The sequence below is a fragment of the Stenella coeruleoalba genome, assembly GCF_951394435.1.
Source record: "Stenella coeruleoalba genome assembly, chromosome: 10".
NCBI lineage: Eukaryota > Metazoa > Chordata > Mammalia > Artiodactyla > Delphinidae > Stenella > Stenella coeruleoalba.
In genome coordinates, this window is record NC_137156.1 from 84,304,904 (window position 1) to 84,329,181 (window position 24,278).

At 40.1% G+C, this 24,278-nt stretch overlaps 1 protein-coding gene across 4 annotated transcripts in view; it reads left to right on the forward strand.

Annotated features, from left to right (window-relative positions):
• Positions 1–208: 208 nt before the first annotated feature.
• MITF (melanocyte inducing transcription factor) overlaps positions 209–24,278 on the forward strand; it is a 346,270-nt gene continuing 322,200 nt past the window's right edge. For all 4 annotated transcript variants that reach the window (XM_079934786.1, XM_079934787.1, XM_079934788.1 and 1 more), the window contains exon 1: positions 209–416. Coding sequence is in view for 1 of the 4 variants with exons in the window: in XM_079934792.1 (XP_079790918.1) it covers positions 379–416 (38 nt within the window). In the remaining 3 variants the exon portion in view is untranslated. The remainder of the gene's footprint in view (positions 417–24,278) is intronic.

The following is a 24,278-nucleotide window of genomic DNA, read 5'->3' on the forward strand; positions in this document are numbered from 1 at the left end:
TGAGCTCACTCTCTGGAGCACACTTAGTCCTGGAAGGGCTGTGGGCGGGGCTGCTTTAGGCGGGAAGTGGGGTGAGAGTAGGGGCGGGGATCTCGCGAGTCGGACGGAGTTCTCGCGAGTCTGGCGGAGTTCTCGCGAGTCTGGCGGAGGTGCCGCTGTGCTGCTCACGGTGCGTCAGATCCGAATGGCGGGCGCGGCGACTCTGCCCTCAGCCTCCCGCTGCCATCTTGAGTTGTAGTGTCGTGCGCAGCGCTCCTGCACATGGCTCGTCTGTACACAACCCTCTGAGCTGAGGTGTTGGGCACAGCCATTTTGCCCTAGGAACTGTGGTCTGAAGGGCTCGGGGCAAGACCTCTGCACGGGGCACCCTGTGAGCAAATGAAACTAGACGGAGCACGAAGGAAAAGAAGAAAAAGGTTAGACTTTACCTTATTACCCAGAGTCTGTTTTTATTCCCTGAAAATTGCTAATGAGCTTTGCCGGTGACAATATTGATAGAATTTTACTTCTATGAAGTTTCTAGGATAAACGCATAGAAAGCAGTTTAGTGCAGCCGCTGAAGGGAGTGACTGCTTAACTGATACAGGGTTCCTTTTGGGGGTTGAAAATATTTTGTAACTAGATAGAGATGATGATATTTACAATTGCAAAGCATTGTAAATGTACTGAATGCCACTGAATGGTACACTTTAAAATGGGTAGTTTAATGTTATGTCGGTTTTATCTGAATAAAAAGGGAACAGTTTCTGTTTTAGAGTTCTCTCGCTTTTAACCACCTGCTGCAGTGCTAAAACGTAGAGTAGTAAACCCAAGCCTAGCTGATCCTGAGGGTCGGGGAAAGCTTTACAGAGGAGCTGCTGCTTGAGTTGGGTTTGGAAGAATGAGTAGGGGGTTCACCAGACAGGTAGAATGGTTTGTGAAAATTCAAAGGCAGGAAACGGAGGAAGTGAAGGTAATTTGGTGACGACGGCATATAGGGCTTTCGTGGGAAAGAGGGAAGTGTCAGAGATGAAATTGAAGAATGATATTAAACCAACACATATCGTGCAACCCAACTGAACATTTTCAAAGGTCACAGATTGGAAATCTCAAGGGCTGTTTGAGGGTAGCAACGTAAACTCGTGTTGGCTTGGGACACATTATTACAGTGGTATCCAAACATATTTAGCTGCTGAACCCCAGCATATAATGATGAGCTGCTTATGCATCTCTAGTGATGGTCTTTGAACCAACTCTAAACAACCTCAAACACATTTTCTACAACGGTATTCACTTATTGTTCATGCCTCTGCACACTTACCATTTAACTTTTACTTACCTGTAGCAGACATCGTCAGTGCCCTGCACGTATCCCTTTGACACTGACCATTTCTGGGCCCATCAGCCTGACTTCCAAATGCCCATGCCTGAGTCTCCTTGCCTGTAGTCTTTCTTGGCTGCAAGAGCTCACACTTTCCATATGCACAGCAGGCCAGAAATTCTGGGAATTACACCCCTCAGAAGCAGCCTTTAACAGATGGCTTTTGGGAGTTGGTGGATACATACCCCAACGCCGTCTCCCATTGCATGAATTAAATCTGAGGTACATTTTCAACCCTGTCTCCCAGAGTCCCAGGCAGAAGTAAGTGCCAGCTGCTTGCAGTGGTAATTTGCTTGATAATTCACCCTCTTTTTTTAAAAAATTTTATTTTACTGAAGTATAGTTGATTTACAGTTTGTGTTCATTTCTGCTGTACAGTAGAGTGATCCAGTTATACATATATATGCATTCTTTTTCGTATTCTTTTCCATCATGATTTAATCACAGGATATGGAATATAGTTCCCTGTGCTGTACAGTAGAACCTTATTGTTTATCCACTCTATGCATAATAGTTTGCATCTGCTAATCCCAAACTCCCAATCCATTGCTCCCCCACCATCCTCCCCCTCGGCAACCACAAGTCTGTTCTCTATGTCTGTGAGTCTGTTTCTGTTTCATAGATAAGTCCAGTTGTGTCATATTTTAAATTCCACATATAAGTGATATCACATGGTATTTGTTTTTCTTTGTCTGACTTACTTCACTTAGTATGATAATCTCCATCCATTCACGTTGCTGCAAATGGCATTATTTCATTGTTTTTATGTGGTATTCCATTGTATATATAGGCCACATCTTCTTTAGCCATTCATCCGTCAGTGGACATTTAGATTGTTTCCATGTCTTGGTTATTGTGAATTGTGGAGTGGATAAGGCACCCTTCTTTATTCACTTCCTTCTCTTCTTGTCTTACTTCTCCACTCCTCTACTTGCCTTCAGATCCTTTTCTTAGGATTTTGTCTGCACAGGGAAAACCCCAAACTAACAAATTTCAGTGCATTCAGTTCCTCAGTATATCATTGAGAGTCTTGTCAGAAAATGAGAATCCATCCTAGGTATTTCAAACACAGGGATTTAATACTGCCCCAAGAGAAAAGTGGCAGTACTCAGATATCAGAAGCTGCTTTTCCTCTGGCTTGAAACCAGTAGTCTACATTGGACCACAGGCAAATAACACTTAGAGAGCTCTTTATTGACCTTAAGACAAGGTAACAACCTCCTATTACCTGCTTTCATAGCTCTCCATTGCTTTAGTTTAACTTTCATTTCTGTGAATATTTGATTCATATCCATCTTTCCGACTAAATTACAAATCCAAGAGAGTAGAAACAACATCTGTGTTCTGCTAGGCCCCAGAGCCTAGCACAATATCTGGCACAGAATAAGAGCTCACTAAAGATCTGGTAGAAGGAATGACTGGATCAGTGTTGTGCTGAAGCCAGCTTATACCAGCTCATGAAAACCAATGGTGCAGTTTTCTTCTTAGCCTTCTAACATATTCAGTGATGTCAGGTTGGCAGTTTAAGACTGACCATTGTAGCAGTATTTACACCATAGAAATGGCAAACACTGAAGATAATGGTTGTTTTATTTGAAGAACTAGTTTTTAAACATTTATCAGCATACCACTAGCTGAATCCCATGTAACAACACAACATACACAGCACATCCATTTCCATAGCTCAGTTATCATGATTTTCACTGAAGGTCTTAGCACCAGGCTGCATGACTGGCTCGTGCAAATTCAAGGATGTCTGCTGTAGATTTTTACTCTTCCATTATTAACAAGTAGAAAGAAGAACAGAAATAGCAAGTTGGGTCAGCAACATGGTCATCACTTCCAGCATTCATGGACACTTGCAGTTCTGGCCTCACAGCCTGCTCAGCATCACACAGGACTCAGGCTGTATTTCAAATTTCTGCAAGCGCAGGAGCATGCTGATAGGACTCCAGTCTTTCTCTAGATTCAGTATTTAATGTGGATTTATTTTTGTGCATAGGAAGTAAATGCGTTCCACAGGAGGCTCACGTTCTGCCCTCTAGCCTCATCTGAGCACTAAGGAATACTGCGGAGAAAATAGTAACTTCACGTCCAAGAAGATTGAAATTACTTTTAAGAAAGAGGGAGGTTTGTGAGCATTAGAACATCTCCCAAGACTGCTCTTTGAACCAGTCATTGCAGTTAAGTTGTAAAAGAATATTTTAGAATGTGAGGAAATGGTTTAATATATTTTAACTTTAAAAGCAGGTCTCTTTTTTCATTTTCGACCGATAGAAAAACTGGGAAGATACACACAAAAATTTTCTTCTGCAATCTCTCTGTGTGATAGCATTACAGGTTTTTTTCCTTATTATTTTTCTGTATTATCCAGTATATGTATTAGATTTATAATCAGGAAGAGTATAGTATGAACTAAAATGCAGCAGACATTTTTTTCCCTTAATATCCTTTTCCACTCCATGTAAAACTAGTAGGGTAGTCACTAGTGTGGTCTGTTCTACCTCTGCCTTTAGAGGTGAGCACACATTCAAGTCTCGGCCAGTCACAGAACCACTTCCTCCTTAACTTAGTGATTCACCCAGAGGTAGGCATGTGAACCCTGAAAAACACCAATACAAGTCCTTCCATGTGGCTTGACAAGTGATTGCTGGAAGAGAGAAAGTAGGTCTCTCCCTTTTGAATTGTGAGCCATAGGGATATAGATTTGGTCTGTGAGACGTTTTCTTTCCCTAATTGTGGAAGTAATCTTTCTGGGAATGAAGCCAAAATACCACAAGAAGAGAAATGAGACCCGAACAGAAGCAGTGTCTGGCAACATTTTTAATTTTCTGGATCCACCTGTTCCTGAGGCCAAACCCACCACTGGACTTAGAGTTAGTTACATGGCCCAGTGAACTCACTTGTGTCTTAAGCGACATTGAACCAGGATTCTCTCATCGGTAACTGGAATTATTTTTACTAAAAACAAAACAGAAAGACTGTGTGTTATGGCCAAAGATTAAACTGGGTGAACTCAAGTTATTTCACACAATCTGCAGCAAAATATTGTCACTTTAATTGAGGCTTAATTTTCACATCAGTGTATAGAAGCAATCCTTTATCACCAAATCTTGAATCCAATGCAACAAATCTGTTACTGAGTATCAGTTTGCTCTGGTTACTAAATGCTGGGATATACACAGATAAATATGAAGTTTTCCACCTTTGTGGAACTTTTAATTAAATGGGATGGTGGGACAAGAAGAAGGATGAGGATGAGGGGAGCCATATTTATAGATGTTAACAGTTTACCTTATTGTGGATTGTACAACAGAACATTTTCAAATAGTATTTTGCTGCCAGTTGAGACATCACTTTGAGAGCAATCATTAAAAGTTTGAAGAAAAAGAAATTGAAAATTTTAAGCATAGATGTGATGAGTTCTTTAAAAGTCAAAAGTTGTTTGTTACAGATTTTTAAACTAGAAATGAAACAGCTATTGAAGCATCTTATAGGGTAAGTATTTCATTGGTCAGAGAAGTACAAACAACAGCTGGTAAATGAATAAATCCTCTGCAGTTGACATTGCTGAATGCCAGCTGCCTGAAAAGTCAGTAAAAAGAATAGCAGCAGTGCCATTTTCCAATGATACAGTTAACTCACTGATTACCAAATTTAGCTGCAAACGTAAAGATTGCATTAATATCTCATCTTCAGAATTGCATTAAATCTTGTAAATGGATGAATCTAAAGATAAGCTGGGCTTAACTTTTGTGTTATCAGCGTCGACTCATCATTACATAATATCTATTTGATGAATGCTCAGCAACAAATACAAAAATTTGCTAAAATATTCAAACTTTAAGTAAGTTTTTGGATTACATGGTTTAGTCCTGGAACAATAGTTTTGACGTTTGCATATCCAGTGCAAAAGCAATGGGCCGTAGCATGAATCAAGGCAGTGGCCCCAGACCTCTAGCAATCATTACATTCTTTGCTACCATGCAATCAGAGAAATAAATAGCAATAATTTAAAAATAAAAATAATAAATGTCAGTTTCACCTAAGAGTGTCCTTGATGAAGTACTATGGTTGTCTTGAGGAAAAGCACTCGTGCAGTTGTGTGAGTTACAAGCTGAACTAGCTTCTTTCTTCATGGAACAGGATCGCTGATTGAAAAACTACTGACAGACAAACTATGATTATCCAGACTTGGATATTTGGCAGACATTTTTTTGAAAATGAACATAGTTAGACTGTCACTCCAAGGAAAACAACAGTGTTTGTTGCCAATGATAAAATTCAAGGTTTCAAGTGAAAATGAGAATTTTGGAAAAAATTTATAAGCACCACTGTGAGCTTGATACCATAAGTTTTTCTAATGAGATTGGTAGTAATATTTACACGTGTGGTTTTTGGTATTTTAATGAAATGTGCAATATTGGGGAGATCTACGCAACTCAGTGAACCAGTATGTTCCATGATTGATCCATGGTATTATGAAATCACACATGGTTAAAAGATCCATTCAAAGTTCAAGTTAGACCACTGGATTGGAAGGAAACAGAATGCTTAGTTTAATGAAACAAAAAAGTTCATTGATGTAGTTTCAGATTCCACATTGAAACTAATCTCTGAGAAACTACTTCTTGTCATCTCATGGTGATAGCAGAGTGAGAGCAAGTTCAGTAGCCCAAGACCATTTTAAGGTTTTTCTTGCATGATGCCTGCTAAAATCCCATTAGAAAAACAAATTGTACAGTAGACTTCATCATATCTCATGAAATGCCCCACTCACAGGGAGCTGGGATAAGGGCGCTTAAGAATCCAGCACCACTTGGAAGCAGGCTAAGGTAGGAAACTGGTCAAAGCAGAGTCCACAGTTCTTCTAACCTTATGTTCGTACAAGAAACAGCAAAATTAAAAGATCCATCTTGGAATAGAACTGTAGTGCCACTGGTAGAATTACATTTTGTGTAGGAAATCTAAATTCACCAATTGGTTTTATTATGTACACTTAGATAATCTCTAATTTATCTATCCCAAAAGGAAATTCTAAATTAAGGAGGATCAATAGGTTCAGCTTTTATGCCAAATCCAGCCAACTGGTGGTAGCTACCTGGATTCACCAACTTGTGAAGGATCTGAAACCAGGCAGGAATCAGTGTTGGCAGAGTCTGCCATGCCTGAGTACAGAAGGGAGGCATGGTGTATGTGTGCCATTCTTAACTTGCTTGTTTTTGCCTTCAAGATCGAACTAAAAAAGCAGTTGTCTTTTATATATGAGTTACATATAAGAAACATCATTGAAAGAGGTGTATTTTACAAATCACTTACAGGCAACTACACAAAATATGATGTAATAATTTAAACAGAAATAAGCAGCACTTATTGAGCTAACTTTGAAAAACAAACCGAACAGTCACAAATGTTTCATTCATTCAAGAAACATTTATTATGAGCCTACCTTGGTCATGCATTATACCAGGTCCTAGGGAAACCAAGAATTATAAAATTTTCACCATGTCCCCAGACACCATAGAGTCCAAACTCAAAATGCTTAAAACTCTCTATTTTTTGTAAAAGGGATATCCCTGGTCTTAGGTGAGTTTTCAAGGGCATGTTATATGTTATTACCGCTAAGCAATGAAGGTGACCCAGTGGAATTAATATTAGGGAATTATCTGACCCAAATTATCTGACCCTTTTAACATTCGCAATAGCTTTCTATTCTAAGACTTTGCATACTCATGGCACAGGCTCTGAAGGAAATTGTATGCACACATTCAGTTACCTTTATAGGTACAAATTATCCATTGCTACTTCCTCTAATGAGAATATGACATGTTTACTTGCCTGAAATGAGACCCATTATCCTCTGTAGCAGGTGTGTAACTGGATGGGTTAACATCAGCTCTTCAGTTCTGACAGCTTTTATCCCTCTGTTTTGACATGTCTCCCAGCTTCGAGTCACAAACAGAAGGAATCCCCGTGGTAGTCTTCACGCTACTTGTGCAATAACATGTGGTGGGTGATTTCTACACTGTTAATAATATTTTGGATCCTCACTCGTTGATTTGGCAAAGAAAAAATAGTAGCCCATATTTGACAGTTGCAATGCTGACTGGTCAAGCTGATTGTGTTGGAAGGAAGTTCCTGTTCCCGAGAGTCTGTCCTGGTGACTCAGGTCATGATGTAGTTTTTACCTCACCAGTCATGGTTGTACCACAGCATGTGTTATCTCACTTTTGCAAAGGTCTTGAAGAAACTCATTGCAAAAGAGTGAACAAACATAATAAAAATCCTTCTAGAATGTTCTCAACTGAGCCCGCTGTGTTTATCTCCGTAGTTCTGTTTAGCAGTCAGAGGAACAGGAATATAAATAAGCTGTAGGAAAGAAAACCATCCATTGCAATAACAAATCATCTTGACTCTTGAGTTGCATTTTCTGTTATAATTTCCCCAATGGTTTTTTTGTCTGGGAGGCTGTCTGCTTGGAGGCAAGAGCATGGGCTTCATGGTCAAACAGACATGGGTTCAAGTTCTAGTTCCCAATTTACTGACTGTGTGCTCTTAGGCAGGATTTTTAACCTGTATAAGCTGAGTTTCTCATCTATAAAATTATGCTAGAGATACTTACTTTATGGTGCTGTTTTAAAGGTTAAATTACATACTAAATATAATGTGATTGGCACCAAGCTGGTGTTCAATAGATGTTTTTCTCCTTTCTCTTGGATCTGTATCACTTTATAGAACTTTCATGTTAAGGGGAATTTTTGTGGACTCACCAACTTTTTATAATTTTTTCAATGCCTTTAATAACTAAAGGCTTTTTTTAAATAAAAGCACAGGGGTAAAACATTGAAGTGAAATGTTTACGTGCTTTGCTTTATCATTTTTAACATTATAACCATGACAATTATTTCTCCTCTCTCTCACCATTCTCTGCTCTTTTAAGTAGACAGACACTCAAGCCACAGCTGTTTATCTTCTCCTTTGCTGCCAGTGGGGTGATGGGCTTTGTACAGGGCAGTGGAGACTGAAAGGAACCTGTCACTCCTTTCATCCAGCTTAGGAGGCCCCTCTGTCTTTTGACCACTAACTCCAACTGCTGCTTTCAAGTCTTTGCTGGGCAGAGCAGTGGTGGTTTTAGGATCCGCAGAGGACATGAAGGGCATTTATTCTTTTCTTCGTGTTTTGTAGAGCCCTGGTGATTTTTCATTCTGGCAAAATGCTGCATGGTTAGGATAAGCCACGTGGTGCTTCTCCAGCGCGGCCAGCCTCTTTGGTGCACAAACCACCAGCTGTCGGCTCTGGCTGCTGCTCGTCTCTCAGAAGGGCCAAGAGAGTCATTTCAGGCAGAGAGGCTAGAAATGTCCGTGAAGAATGGAGGTGGAGAGTCCTAGTTCCAAGTAGTCTAAGCAACAGAACCTTCCTTCTGTGCGCTCCCCAAATAGGGATGATCCGTAGTATCTCAGTGCTCAGAGGGGATTGACTGAGGCTGGATGTGGCCAACGGCTCTGCTGGGGACTGAGGTAGGGGAGAGTGGGGGCAGGGGATGGCAGGAGATGGTTTCTAGTGTCAGGAGCCAATGGGAACTTGAAGGTGGCTCAGGTGTATCCAATGGTAATTTTTCTCAGTCTCCCTCAGTGCTGTATGGCGGTGGGCGGGGAGAGAAAATTTTCCTGATACCTCTGTACAAATAGGAAACAACCTAAAAACCCTTTAAATTTTCCAACCATTTATTCATGTTTCAGCAAAAAGAATTAAGTTGTACAATTTTTATTTTTTTGTACAATTTAATTGTTCATATTTTGGCAAAAAGTATTCCCGAGGAGAAATTCCCTGCAAGTGGCCTCTGTTTCTGTGTTTTTCCCCAGTGAATTGCAAAGTAGGGTATTTATAGCTTCTCACTATTTTCATAAGTATAGTTTTGTTTTTTAAGTGCTGCATTAGGCTTTCAGAAAACTTGTATTATTATTGCTGTAGGCAAACAGCCTGGGCAGTGGAAAGAGTGCAGACTTTAAAGCCAGAAATATCGTGGTTCAAATCCTGGCTCAGCTACTCTCTTTGTTATGTGACTTTGGAAAGTCACTAAACCTCTCAGAGACTCTATTTTTTGGAGATTTTATTTCTTCATCTATAAAATGGTAACAACAGTACTCCAGTGACTTACACTGTTTGTATATCCTGGATCCTTTCCTTTGGGTATCTATCTTGTCCACCGATTTTTCGTAAGATTCAGAAAGAGTTAACTCCACGACATTTTAGGTTTGGAAAATGACCTAATCTTGGCCAGAGACTTCATCTTCTTGACCATTGGCATTAGTTCAGGAATATCATATGATCCACGGCAGGCCAATGGGAGTCCACCAAGGGACTTTTCTGCCAAATCCATTTAGGAAAATGCCCTCTCTTCCTCTGGGGTTGCAAGTAGGAGGACCAATTCATCTGTATTTGCCCGGGGCTTACTCAGTTATAGCAGTGAATATCCCACATCCCAGGAAACCTCTTAATCCTAGACACACCAGGATGGCTGGTCATCTAAATCACAAGCTGTAAGAGTGATTTAAACCTGGCATTGCTACAAGAGGTTTCATGGAAAAGTTGTCTCCACAGTGGATCCAATGCATAGGGGGAAAGAGCTGAGAAATGGAGGGAGACAGAGCATCGAAGATCACATTTGGGTCCCCATAGCTAACCTTACCATAACTCAGACGTATTAAATAACTTTGACTGGTTTATTTACCAGATAAATAGACTTTTCCTTGAAATTTAATATGGGCACTCTGTCATTTGCGGTCAAGAACCTTTATTGTCATAGCAGTGGATTGTTGTCAAGATTTAACCTGATTAATGCAAAGCACATAGCACAGTGAGAGAGAGAGGTTCCAGTATTACAATCATAACTCTGGCTAATGGCAAAAGTAGCCCTGACTTATTAACCCTCCTTATATCTATGCCCTTTACCATGCAATTCTAGTGACCTCCCACTCTGACTTCTCATTTCTTTGGCCGATGGATGTTAGCAGACATGATGCTTGGGAGACTGAACTTGCTCTGGCTCTCTCTCTCTTTCTTCATAAGAACATGACTAAGCTATTCTGTTGGTAGGTGAAACCCAGGGAGCAGAGCTGATCAGCCAATAGTCATCTGAACCCCACAGACTCATGAACTAAATTAATTAGCCTTAGAGTTTGGGGATAATTTATGTAGAACTATTGTGGCCATAGATAATCAACAAAAGGGCTAACACTTACGGAATGCTTACTCTGTGCTGGCTACTGTTCTAGGAGCTTTTCATGTATTGTATCATTAAACCTCCACAACAACTTCCTGACATAGTAGTAATTTTACTTTGCAGATGAAAAAACTGAAGTTAAGAAACTTGCTTGTATGCATAAGAGCCAGGACTCAAATAGAGGGAGTCTGACTCCAGAGCACACTTTATCACCGTGCCTTAATCTTGGTCTTTATGACTCTGCTCATCATATGCATGCTATAAATCAGTAATTCAGACTGCAGGCCGTGATTCACTGGTGGGTCATGAAATCAACTGATTGGGTCATAACCAGCACTAAAAACAGAATTGAATAGAAAGTATCAGGTATTGTTTCATGAAACGTAAGTTTGTTTTATATGTATTCACATTAATGTTTGTACATCCTGAGCTGCCTTGTAAAATGTACTTCTCACTGTGAATCATAGTCAAAAAGCTTGAAAGCCATTGCAGTAAATGTTAGCCATTCCTATTGTTATTTCTAAATGCTATTAATTAGCTAAATATTGTTTGTGCCAAGTTTGTTTTTATTCCTCTCCCCGCCCACTCACCACTGGTTCTTAAAGAACAGTTTCCTGACCTCCCTAGAACACAGGTGGTGGTGTTCTCATAGCTTCTTTAGAGCTGTCATATTTCAGATGGCACCGTCTGAGCCTGCTTTTTCTCCTCTAAGGGGACAGGAAATCCTGTCCCTGTGTGAACCCAGGAGATTCCTTTATACTAAATGAATATTCTCCAACAGACCCAGTCAAATCCACAACCAGGCAGGGTAACTCCACACCAAAAAGACAGTGTATTGGCTGGGGAGATGGACTTTTAAATTGAATTGAAGTTTTTAGGTATTTTTCTCATTAAGCCTCTGGTGGCTTAAATGTGTTAATCAGTCTGGGAGCTCTGTAACTAAAATTTATATCAAGTCATGTATACTCTGAGGAGTCATTAAAATCAATGTTGTAATTGATAGGTAGTGAAGAGCCATTTTGGGCACATAATTTTGTCCATTTACTCTCTGTTAAATAGTGCCAACCAAGTGGAAAAGATAGGAAGAGATGTGAAAGGTAAAAATTATGACATAAATAATTCTCCTCAATCTTGGTATCTCCTATTCCATGTACCCAAAAGGCTGTAGCCAGCACTTTCTGTCTTCACTGATACAGAATCCTCTTGTGTAGATGGGCCTGTTTGACAACTATACTTTGAAGTTCCATTTAGACCAGTGTAATGAGTATATGATAGAAAATGTAGACTACTGTCAGGATTATGTCTGCATATTGCATCTTCATATGCAAAGCAATCAGGGAGCTAAATTAAAGGAAATTGACTTTGCTTTCTATGAGACGGTGTTTTGATGTTTACTCTGACAGTTACGTAATGAAATGCCAGTGTTTTGGTGATGATCAGGGTGGCACCCTGCACAGTAGGTCCCTCAGTTTTGATTGCCTAAGAGGATTATTCCGCCTGCTCTTCTCTGTGGTGATGGGATTGTCTTCCATTCCATACATCCTCTAGAGTTTTCTCAACTTTAACAAGAGGATGCTAAAAGGACCCCAGACTGCAGTTAGGTTTCCCCTGAGTCATTCAGGTCTGAGTTCACCCAGACCAGCAGTTAAGATCCCATTCAGTATTCTCTGTATGCTTTCTAGTACATGGAATCACATCTTCTGCAGGGGTTAAAAAAATTTGTGTAAAGTCAAAATCCCCTTGAAAAAAAATCCCTTAAGTTAACCATAAGGTACAGTGTTATTCTATCCATCATTAAGACCAACAGGCAGTTTTTCTTCCAGCCCTGGAACAGATGGCTGGTTCTGTGGTCGACACCAGATGAAGCAGTTGGCTTGCACTGAGGAGCCATGTTGTTTGAGAAATACATCATTTTATATGCCAGAATCACACCTCCGGACAAGATGATTCTCACTCGTGAGGAACTCGAGGGATGGGGAACCAACTGAAGGACACGGATTAGTGTCTCCCACCTTCGACTGGTCATGGAGGGCATGTCCATTTAGTGAATTACTCACTATTTTTAAACTGTTTTCTCTCTGTGTCTTTCTTTAGTCCAGTGGAGCTGTGAGACTTCACTGGCAGAGCAATTTTGGCAGCCTACTTAAAGGGAATTAGAAGCCTGAAAATGGCACTACACAAATTATGGACGGTTACACCACTGTCGCCACTACAGCAAACCTCATCTTACAGCGTCTAGAACGCTACTTGCTTTATTTCTTTGTGCTATATTGCAATTTGGGTAGAACTGTCGTCAGGTCTAAGTATGCTCCCTTATATACTGAAGAAACACGTTTATCGCTCCGTCTTGATTCATCCCAGGCTTCACTTTAAGTGACATGCAGTGGTGTACAGGTAAATTGACTCTTTGAAGGAAAAATAAAAGCCTTATTTGTAGGTTTGCTGATTGCCACGGTGTAAATACTCCCACCAGGGCTGATTTTAAGTGACCAGCATGAAGTCACTGACTATGAACTTGGAAAGAGAGGAGCATAAGCCACTCTCTTTCTTCTGGTCTGGCAGTAGATTGTACCTCCTTCTACATGGCGTCCTATGACCCACTGGGCTCAGCATTCAATTGCCGTAACCACACTCAATATCATTCTAGACATTGGGCACACGATTTTACAGCACATCTATGAAATCTTTTCAGCATATGAGTGTGTATGACACATTGGCTGAGAGGGCTGTAGGTAGTTGCCAGAGAATATGACCAATTGTTCTTCCAGACATTCTAAAGTTGTAGTTTGGATCAAGCCAGAAGAGCAGACACCTCTCACTGTTGTGGCCTCTCCCATTGCGGAGCACAGGCTCCGGACGCGCAGGCTCGGCGGCCATGGCTCACGGGCCCAGCCGCTCCGCGGCATGTGGGATCTTCCCTGACCGGGGCATGAACCCGTGTCCCCTGCATCGGCAGGCGGACTCTCAACCACTGCACCACCAGGGAAGCCCAGCAATTTACTTTTAATGTTACAGATCCCGATTTGTGTAATCAGTCATACCCCTCCCTTATTTTATTGGCAGTCAGGAAATGTGGTCTCAAATTTTCACTCTGCTCATAACATGTATGTCAGTTTATTAAGACATCCCTTTTCTTAGCTTCATTTCTGTTTCCTTTTTCATGCATGCATTCATTCAACAAATATTCAAGTATTAATATGTCAAATACTATGCTAGAGGTTTGAGATCCTCTTAGAAAAGCATTCTGTCCTCTGAAACTTTTGGACTAGAGGAGTCAGGCATTAAATAAATCGTCATGCAAATAAATATATAGTTCTAAATGGTGCTAAGTAGTACAAATTTTAAAGTGCAGGATACTTAGATTGGCCTGTCACATTGTGCCACTGTCCTTGGCTTTTTTACTTTCATCTCAATTTTTAAGTATCCTCATTTTGTATTTTATATATTCTTAAAAATGAACAGGTTTCAGGGTTTTTTATAAAACAAATGAATGGATGACTAGATAACCAATAAGTTTTTCCCCTTAGACTATAACAGCAGTTGCCATTTAAGTGCAAAGTGTGCTCTTGGCAGCTCAGCATGCATTAAATGAACTATAACAAAAATAAATTATAACAACAACCATGTAGTAGACATTGTTTGAAACGCATCGTGTATTTTAGTAGTTGGTGTGCTGTGTGGCGCTGACTCTCCCTCTAGGGGTTACTGTCTGACAGCTCTCAATAGTCATCCCACACCAGAAATTTCCCTTGGTTGGAGGAATTTCCCTTGCCAAAGGTCAAGCCCCTTTTCAGGGACAGCCTGGGTCCAAAGACTGGTGGATGCAAGAGGATAAAGTTGTGACACTCCACCACATCTTGGGACACTTAAAGGGCCATCTGAGTCCAGAGCTGAGGTCTTAGCTATAATTACATTTTGATTTTTGATTTAAATTGCAGTTGCAGCTTGATCTCTCCTTTGCCCATTCTGTTGCACTCACCCCCTGAACACAGCTGATCCCGAGAGCACTCCCTAATAAGCTTCCTACCTCTATCTTTTCAGAATCTGTCTCCCTAGACACCTAACCTGCAATGCATAATTTGTGCTTCTAGGCCATCCAGTGCCCAATGACCTATACTTGAGGTACTTGGAATTCTCAAAACATTCAGGAGTTGGTTGTTTTACCTTTGGGAAGAACCACAGCCAAGAATTACAGAACTGCCTATATTTAGTCTATTCACACACTTGCCTTTTGAATGCTTTCCATCCTCCCCACTTCAAATCAAATCAATCATCCATTGTGTTCCCATCCTAGCATCTGATCTAAGAAGTGATACTAGTGGTGGCTGCTAATCACTCAGTTGGGTAGACAGTTGGTATCTGGTTGCACCTTAAATGATCTTATTGCTCTGCCTGTTTTGACAATCCTAAAAATACCTGCTGAAGGGACTCCCAATTTCACTCTGAGGAACTGTTTTTGATGGTCTACATTGTTAGACTAGGTTAGACTTTGGACTAGTTTTTATAAAGAAGGTAATTGAATGTGCTAGACTCTTACTGGGTGGCTGGCCCTGTGCTCAGGCTAGGCGGGTCTTACCTCACTGGACCCTCACAATGACAAATGAGGAAACTGAAGCCTAAAGAGGTTTTGCTATTGTCCAAGGTCACAAGGCTGAGAAGTGGCAGACCTAGGATTTAAAGCAGGTCTGTCTTTTCCAGAGCCTGTGCCTCTACCACCGTGCCACTGTTCTCAAGTTTTAGGTGTTGTATTAGCTGGTTATCTTTTGCAGAGTAACAAACTACCACCAATTTAGCAGCCTGAAACAATACATGTTTATTATCACAGTTTCTGGGTCAGGAATCCTGAGTTTCAGCAGTCTAAAATCTCAGCATGAGCTGGGGCTTCATTCTGATCTGGAGGCTTCGCTGGGGAAAGAGTTTCCTCCACGCTTCCTTAGGTTGTTAGCAGAATTCATCTTCTTGCATGCGTAGGATTGAAATAATTGGTTTTCTTAGGGGCTGTCAGTCAGGGACCCCTCTCAGTATCTAGAGACTGCCATCATTCTTGCCAGAAAGCCTCTCATGAGGGAGAGTTCCCCCTCCTTCTAACATGTGGTATATAATGTAACATCATCATGGGAGCAACATACCATCAGCTTTACCCTATTCTACTGGTTAGAAGCAAGTCACTGGTCCTGCCAGCACCCAAAAGGAGGAGATTACACAAAGCTGTGGACACCCCAACGCAGGAAATCATTGGGGGACACCTGTCTGTCCATACAGGTGTACATGAAACATACTTATGATGATGATTTAAAATTCAGATTTGTGAACCTCAGCCCCAAAGAGTCTGAATCATAAATTCAGAGGCCCAAGAACCAGCATTCTAATTAAGTCCCCATGGTTGACTGTGGCTCCGGTAGGCAGGAGCCCACATCTAGAGAAACAAGTCTGTAAACTTGCCTCGAATTGTACATGCAGTAGTTTACCCATTTCTTTTGCCTTCTTTTTAGGAATATTTCAAATCAGCTGATTACCATTTATTGAAAATCATCCTATAAAGTCTTTCTCCTTTGTCTTTCTTGAGAAATAAATCTTGCTTTCAAGTTTTACCAGTGGTAGTAGAGAGCAATCTACTCAATTCATTATTCTGTTGATAATCTCTCTGGGCTCAGTTTGCCTGAGGCCTGTGTTCCAAATATTTGGTAGTAGTCTCTACTCTAGGAAAGAGTTTAAAGGGGACAACTCTTCCTGGGCTGGTGCTCTGAAACTGAGAATCTCAGTGAGAGTGCCCAACCAACCCTGTTTGCCTGGAACTGAGAGGTTGCCTGGAAGGTGGGACTTTTAGCACTAAAACTCACAAAATTCCAGGTAAACAGAGACTTAGGTCACCCTACCTTCATTGCTAGCACAAGGAGAGTCTCAGGAGCAAACAAGTCCAAGTTTGTTTGGGACTGAAGGAGATCTGGAGTGCAAGACTTTCAGTGCTAAAACCAGGATAATCCTTGGTCACAGTGGTAGGCTGAAAAATGGTGCTCCCACCCAAAATATCTAGATTCTAATCCCTGGAACCTGTAAATTTACCTTATTTAGAAAAAGGATATTTGCCAAAGTGATTAAATTAAGGATCTAGAGGTGAGAATATTATCCTGGATTTTCCAGGTGGGCTCTAGCAAGTGTCCTTACAAGATTGATGCAGGGGAGATAACAAACACAGAAGAGTCAATGTTACCATTGTGATAGAGATTAGACTGATGAGGCCACAAGTCAAGGAATGCCAGCAGCCACCAGAAGCTGGAAGAGGCAAGGAATGGACTCTCCCTTAGAGCCTCCAGAAGGAGCATGACCTTGCTTAAACTGTGCTCTCTTCTCAGTGGTATTGATCTTGGACTTCTGGCTTCCAGAACTGTGAGAGAATAAATTTCTGTTATTTTAAGCCACCAAGTTTGTAGTAATTTGATACAGCAGCCACAGGAAACTAATGCAGTCACCCTACCAAGCTTCCCTCACTCCCTGACTCCCTAGGTGTCAGTTGGGGTCTTTGGTTGCAAGCAACAGTAAAACTCTGGCCAACTTAAGCAAAACTAATAACTTGTTAAACAAACAGGTAAGAAAAATAGAAAGATACAGGGTGATTTTGAATGAAAGCTGAAGAATTGGTCTTGGGGAAGGAACCAGAGCAGAAACTAATGGGCATTCTCTGTGAGAAGTGGCCAAGATGATGAAAAAAATCAGCTGCTTTCAGTCTGGAATCAAATCCCAGAATAAAACAGCATAGCTGATGAGCCTAGCTGAGGTAAAAGAAGGGTGAGACACCTTGATTGACAGTCCCTCCATGACTGTATCCAATGGTGGATAAACTGTTCGTTGGAGCCAAAAATCAGAGGTTGTAACTGGAAAAAGAGGCAGGAAAAAACAGCAGATATTCACTATACTTGATTCTGAAGTGTCATTCCCACAGTCATCAGCGTCAGTACCACCTGGGAATTTATTGGAAATGCAGATTCATGGGTCCCATCCCAGAGCTACAGAATCAGAAACTCTAGGGGTGGGACCCAGAAATCTGTGTGTTAACAAGCCCTTCAGGTGATTTTGATATGAGTTAAAGTTTGAGAACGATTTATTGAATGCAAGGCTGGCTTGTCTCAACCTAATACTATATTTAGTTTAAGGTAAATCTTCAGTATCTCTTGTCTGCGTGATTTCAGTAGTGTTCTAATTGGTTTGTCCCCTCTGCTTTTAACTCCCACAAATTCATTTTCCATTCAGGGTGCAGAATAAACTATATAAAATACATATTTGACCATGTTATCCCTATGGTTAAACTTCTTTAGTGGTTTCCCTTTATTTCCAATATTGGCAGTTCAACAGGAAAAATGAGGAACTTTTTATGATACAAACTTCCAAGCTTCATCCCAAACCTACCAAACCAAAATGAACAGAGGCAGAACCTAGGAATCTTGAGATTGTTATGCCACCAATCCAGGACTGGTATTTGTCTCTTGATCTCCCAGTGCTGCATTTTCTGTGAAATCTTCAGTACTGTCAATTTATTTATGTTCTCGTTTTTATTTCAATGCTGTATTTTTCACCTGCAGGATTTCTAGCTTTTCAAATCCTTTTATTGTTCCATTTCCCATTCCTCTGTTTTTGTTTCATACTTTCTTGTTCTTTTTTCTGGATGTTATTTTCTTAGGAAATCCTCAACAATTATTTTAACATTGGTTACAGATTTCTTTTTTTAAATGAATTTTTATTGGAGTATAGTTGATTTTACAATGTTGTGTTAGTTTCTGCTGTACAGCAAAGTAAATCAATTATACGTATACATACCCACTCTTTTTTACATTCTGTTCCCATATAGGTCATTACAGAGTATTGAGTAGAGTTCCCTGTGCTATACGGTAGGGTCTTACTAGTTATCTATTTTATATATAGTAATGTGTATACGTCAATCCCAATTCTCCCAGTTTATCCCTCCCGCCCCACCCCTCTTCCCACTTCGGTAACCATAAGTTTGTTTTCTATGTCTGTGACTCTATTTCTGTTTTGTAAGTAGGTTCATTTGTACCATTTTTTTAGATTCCACATATAAGTGATACATATTTGTCTTTTTCTCTCTGACTTACTTCACTCAGTATGACAATCTTTAGGTCCACCCATGTTGCTATGGTTACAGATTTCTTCATCATTTTCACTTGTAATGGAGTGAAGTCTTCTCGCAATTGTTTGGTTGGGTGTCTCAGTGTTCCTTTTCCTCCTGTGTTTTGGAATTTTGGTCTTCAAGGCATATCTTAAGAGGAGATTTTGTGTGTATGATGTCTCTCTCTCTTCTTCGCATGGGTAGTTGCCCCTATGTCCTAACAGCCCCAGTCCTTCTAGCGCAGACCATGCTTATGTTGTCTTCTCAGGCCTCTTGTCCCTCAAAGACCCACCTCCTGGTGAGTATCACACATTGTCTCCAGCTTTGTCCCAGGTCCTGACTCTAAGGCTGAGTCCAATTCCTCCCACCTCGTGTGTTCTCACCTTCCTATAAGCTAAAGACTGAGACCAGCCATCTTTTTCGTCACATACTTATTCTTACACTTTTGCAACATGCTACAAAGCGAGTTGGTGTTACCTTTTTCCTTGTTTCATGAGAGTCCAGATTTAGTAGGGCCAGGATATTGCAGTTAATTAAATGTTGCCAATGGAATAAAGTCCAAATAGAAGTTCAGTTTTGTAAAAATAGCAGGTTAGTAGTGGAGAGCAGCTCAGAGACTCTTCTGGGTCTTTCTGAGTAGGACTGAACTCCACGATTTCTCTATATAGCCAGACTTGCCATAATTGGCAGAAGCAATAGGATTTTTAAGTGTGTTTGGCAAAGTTCCCCAAAAGACAAGCACTTAAATCTTTCCAGAATTCGTGCATGTGGGTGAAATCGTAGCCAAATCTAAAAATGTCAGACATCAGCTTTTTACACCAAAAGGAGTTCTAAGTGTGGAATGTCTTCATTCTTCTATCTCTCCTTTAAACTGAGCCCCTAATAACTATTCTACCATCAGGACAAACATTATTCATTCACAATAGAATTAAAGATAGGGATTGTTTCACTATTTATTTACACCTGTACTTTTTAGTTAAGAATTTGTGACATTTACCAACAAAGGGTGCTTTAGTGAAAATTTAGAGAATAGAAGAAAAGATTACAGGAACTACAAGGAAACAATCTCACAAATGCATAATGGGGGATCTTCAGCAAAACAACTCAGTCTTTCAAAAAGTCAATGTCACTAAAAACATTGTTGGAAGAAAGTGGCCTAGAATAAAAAGACATAACAACCAAAGACAAAGTATGAAACTTGATTTGTGTTTGAAAAATATAGTCATTTGGGGGATAATTCAGGAGATTTTAATATAAACTGAGTATGAGATGATACTAGGAAATTATTGATCATCACCTTAGGTTTGATTATGGTATTTTGTTTGTGTAGGAGGATGTCCTTATTCTTAGAAGATGCCAACTGGAGTATTTGTGAGTGAAGCGTATGCTGCCTAGAATTTACCTTGAAACAGTCTAGAGAGAGAGAGAGGAAAGGGAGGATGGGAGGGAAATGAAGACAATAAAGTTGAAAAGTGTTAAATCTTTGTGATTAGCAAATGAGTGTTCATTGTGTTTTTTTCACCTTTGGTGAATGTGTGAAAATTAATAATAAATTTAGGGAAAAAAGAGCAGGGACTTGGGAGTTAAGCCTGCCTCCTAGCTCTGCCACTAGCTAGCTTGATAAGTTATTACAGTTCTCTGAACTTTGGTTTTCCCATCTGTAAGAAGAGGTTAATAACAGTCCTTATTCCATAGAATTGTTATAAAAAGAGGATGTGATGACTCATGTAAAACATGTACTTTACATATGCACTTAACCCTTACCTATTATTGTAAAAGTAATTACAAAGATAATTATTACCATTACCTATTACTAGATAATTAATACTTCTTATAGGTATTATTACTTTTTATTATCAGTTTTTAAGATGCAATTTTGGCTTTTCAAAGTATTTTTATAAATATTTTCTTTGAAGTTCACAGTAAGTCTGGGATATAAGCAAAAATGGAAAAATATTTATCACATTTTCTACGTAACATTACCTAAAATTTTCTACATATTATACTTATTATACTAGAATAATTGGAAATAAATGTGCCCTAGAATGAGATGAAAACTATTACTGTGTTACTTTTCAAGAATAAACACCCAGGGACCTCCCTGGAGGTCCAGTGGTTAAGACTCTGTGCTTCCAATGTAAGGGACACCAGTTGGATCCCTGGTCGCGGAACTAAGATCCCACTTGCCTTCGGCATGGCCAAATAAATAAATAAATAAACACCCAATCTTTAAAATAAAGCTGTGGGAAATGCTCTGATAATATGATATGTTTTTTAAATAAAGATATTTTAAACAATAAAATATTTTAGTATTAACTCTTGTGACCAAGTCATTTAATTTGAGACAATTTTCCACTGTGTTTTCTTCAAAATAGCATGAGTTAGGTGGTGACTATGGTTTATCATGGGTTAAATAATTCCATTGTATTCTGTTTATAATAAGACTTGAGTATCAGGTATAGGATATACTTATAAATACAATAGAAGGTCCTATTGATTTTTCAGCATCTTTCTGAAATATGCATTAAAAAGCTGGCTGGGGAAACAGGAACGTTTGAGAGTCCACCACCGGCTGAAGTCTTGTTAAGGCCATCTGTGGTGGTAGTAATAATAATGATAATAATAATAATAGCAGCTCTAATTAATGGGAGGCTTACTATGTGCCAAGCATTGTCTAGGCTATATTTCTCATGATACTTTGGGCAGGTTTTCTGAGCTTAATTTTTCTTTTCTGATAAAACTGAGCTATTAATAACCACCCACCTGCCCCCCTCCTATACAAGGGCCAAATGAGATAAGTGAACGTACTTTAAAAATTGTAAAGTGCTTTACGAATGCAGTGTCATTAGTTTCTCTTGAAATATCCACCTGGGAGCAAGCAGAGGGAAGGATGTTTTCATTCCTCCCTATAAGCCTTTGCTGGGGCACCCTGTGAACTCAGAAGTGCTGTGAACCTGTATTTGGAAGACAAAATGCATTTTTCTGGTGAAATTGAAAGGGACAGGTTGCTTATTGCTTCCCAACCTCCCAGAATTTGAATTTTCTTCCCCTTTATTCTTTTCTCTGTGTGCTCATCATTTGCAATTTTATAGAAGCCCATTGTGCTTCCCCTAAGAGAGTGTCAAGGGAGAAGGATATTTACCACCAAGGACTGTGCCAGAGTGAAAATTTGTAAACAATAAAAATGCTATATTTGTATTTCAAAATAGTGTCACTGATTTTTCTTCCACTGTCAAAATTTACTGGCTTGTTATATGATACTAAACCACTGAATTAATCTCTTAAGTAAACACACAATTTGGAGATTAAAATTTTTCAGCTCTTCAGCTTTTGGAACATTTCAAATGCCATTGATATTCTTCTCATGCCTGGACACCAAAGGGTGAATGTAATTTAAATGCAATGATAGTGCGTGTCAAATAAAAAATGTTCTTCACCCACGTGTCCTTAGTACATCTGTGCTGTGTGTCACCCCAGAGTGGAGAATCAATGAGAATTTCGCTTTTTATACAGTGATACTGAGTTAATAAAGCGAGAGAGACTTTGAAGTAATATTTGATTCATTCTAAAATTTAAGGCATCCATAAGGCCGTGGGGTGTGGTGCTTTTTTTCCTTTGCTTATAATAAGGAAATAATACTTGTCTGTATACTTGCAGAGCCACATTTCTGAGGCGATCCATGGAGATTTTATTTCCATCCTAGATGTCACAGTGAATAGTCTGAGAATAACTGACTGGTTCTTCCTAGAAACAAAGATGACAGTGCTAATACATAAGACACCTCACAGCAGCAAACTGGAATTTTTTTTTTTTTTTTTTTTTTTAGGTTTTAAGTGTCATCAATCAGCAGGGGTAGTTTCTTCCTAGAGTGCAATGATATCCGTCAATTGTATTGTCCTGGGATCCCAGTATGACTCTGTGCACGTGCTAGAAACAGTATTTCAGAGTCAGGCTATTGAATTAATCCAAACTGCAAACTGTTATTCTCTCAGAGGAGACATGAGCCGGAGAGGAGTGGCACAGAGAGGAATGAGTGTACTCCTCAGGGATGTTGGCATTTATGCCCTCTGACCTTGTTTACCTTGGAAAATTGTACTAAAATGTTTTACAGCTGTGTTAACTCTCTGCTGTTTACCAAAAACCAGGATGAAGTGGAAGCTCTCCTACATTATCTTTGGGAAGACCAGTTATCTTTGGGAAAACCAGTTATGTAGATATTAAGACCCAAATCATGAATTCAAATGTAAAATGTGTATACTCTTTGTGCAACTGCACTTCTAGGAGTTTACACTAAGGAGGTAATCAGATGAGTGTATACAAAGGATTATGTCAAAGTGGTTTACCAAATTTTTTATGATATTTTAAAAAAGGAAAATTGCTTAATGTCCGTCAACTAGGAGGCTGGTTAAATAAATTGTGGTTAACTGAACTATACAGATATTAAAAACAATGGTATAGGGGCTTCCCTGGTGGCACAGTGGTTAGGAATCCACCTGCCAATGCAGGGGACACAGGTTAGAGCCTGGGTCTGGGAAGATCCCACATGCTGTGGAGCAACTAAGTCCTTGCGCCACAACTACTGAGCCTGCGTGCCACAGTACTGAAGCCCACATGCCTAGAGCCCATGCTCTACAGCAGGAGAAGCCACTGCAATGAGAAGACCACAAACCTCAATGAAGAGTAGCCCCCGCTTGCTGCAACTAAAGAAAGCCCGCGTGCAGCAACGAAGACACGATGCAGCAAAAATAAATTAATTAAAGGTAAAGGGGCTTCCCTGGTGGCCCAGTGGTTGAGAGTCCGCCTGCCGATGCAGGGGACACGGGTTTGTGCCCCAGTCCGGGAAGATCCCACATGCCACGGAGCGGCTGGGCCCGTGAGCCATGGCCGCTGAGCCTGTGCTCCGCAACGGGAGAGGCCACAACAGTGAGAGGCCCACGTACCGCAAAAAAAAAAAATAAAAAAAAAAACCGGTATAGATTTACATTTGATTTAATTAATATTAATTAGCCTCAACATTAAATTAATAAATTAATATTATTGCATGAGAACCATATTACAGAACTGAAGAATTCCGTGTCAGTACAGTGTGTGGCTGGGTGTGGGTAACTGTACGATTGACAGGCTAATCATCAGAATGTTATCAACAGTCCCCTCTAGGCTACAGAGATGTGATTTTTTTTTTCTTCTTTATGTTTCATCATTGTGTTAGACATTTTATAAAGCTCATGTATCATTTTTATCACTGAAAATCATTTTTATTCAGGTAACTTATTCTTTCTACAAAACCCACACTATTTCTTAATTATTTGCTGACATAAGGGCATGAGTTCCTCCACTTGGTAAAGGATTTATTGATTTGTGAAGGAGAGAAACCTATGAAACGTGAGAGTGTGTGTCTGCCAAAAACATCCTGGGACTTGGGAGCCATGAGACACTTAAGTGTAAGCCACAACTTGGTCTTTACCAGGTCAAAAAAAACATGTCTGGGGGAGGAGTCAAGATGGCAGTGTGGGAAGATGTGGAGTTAGCATCTCCCCCCAACTAGGGCACCAGCTGGTCGCTGGTGGGGGACT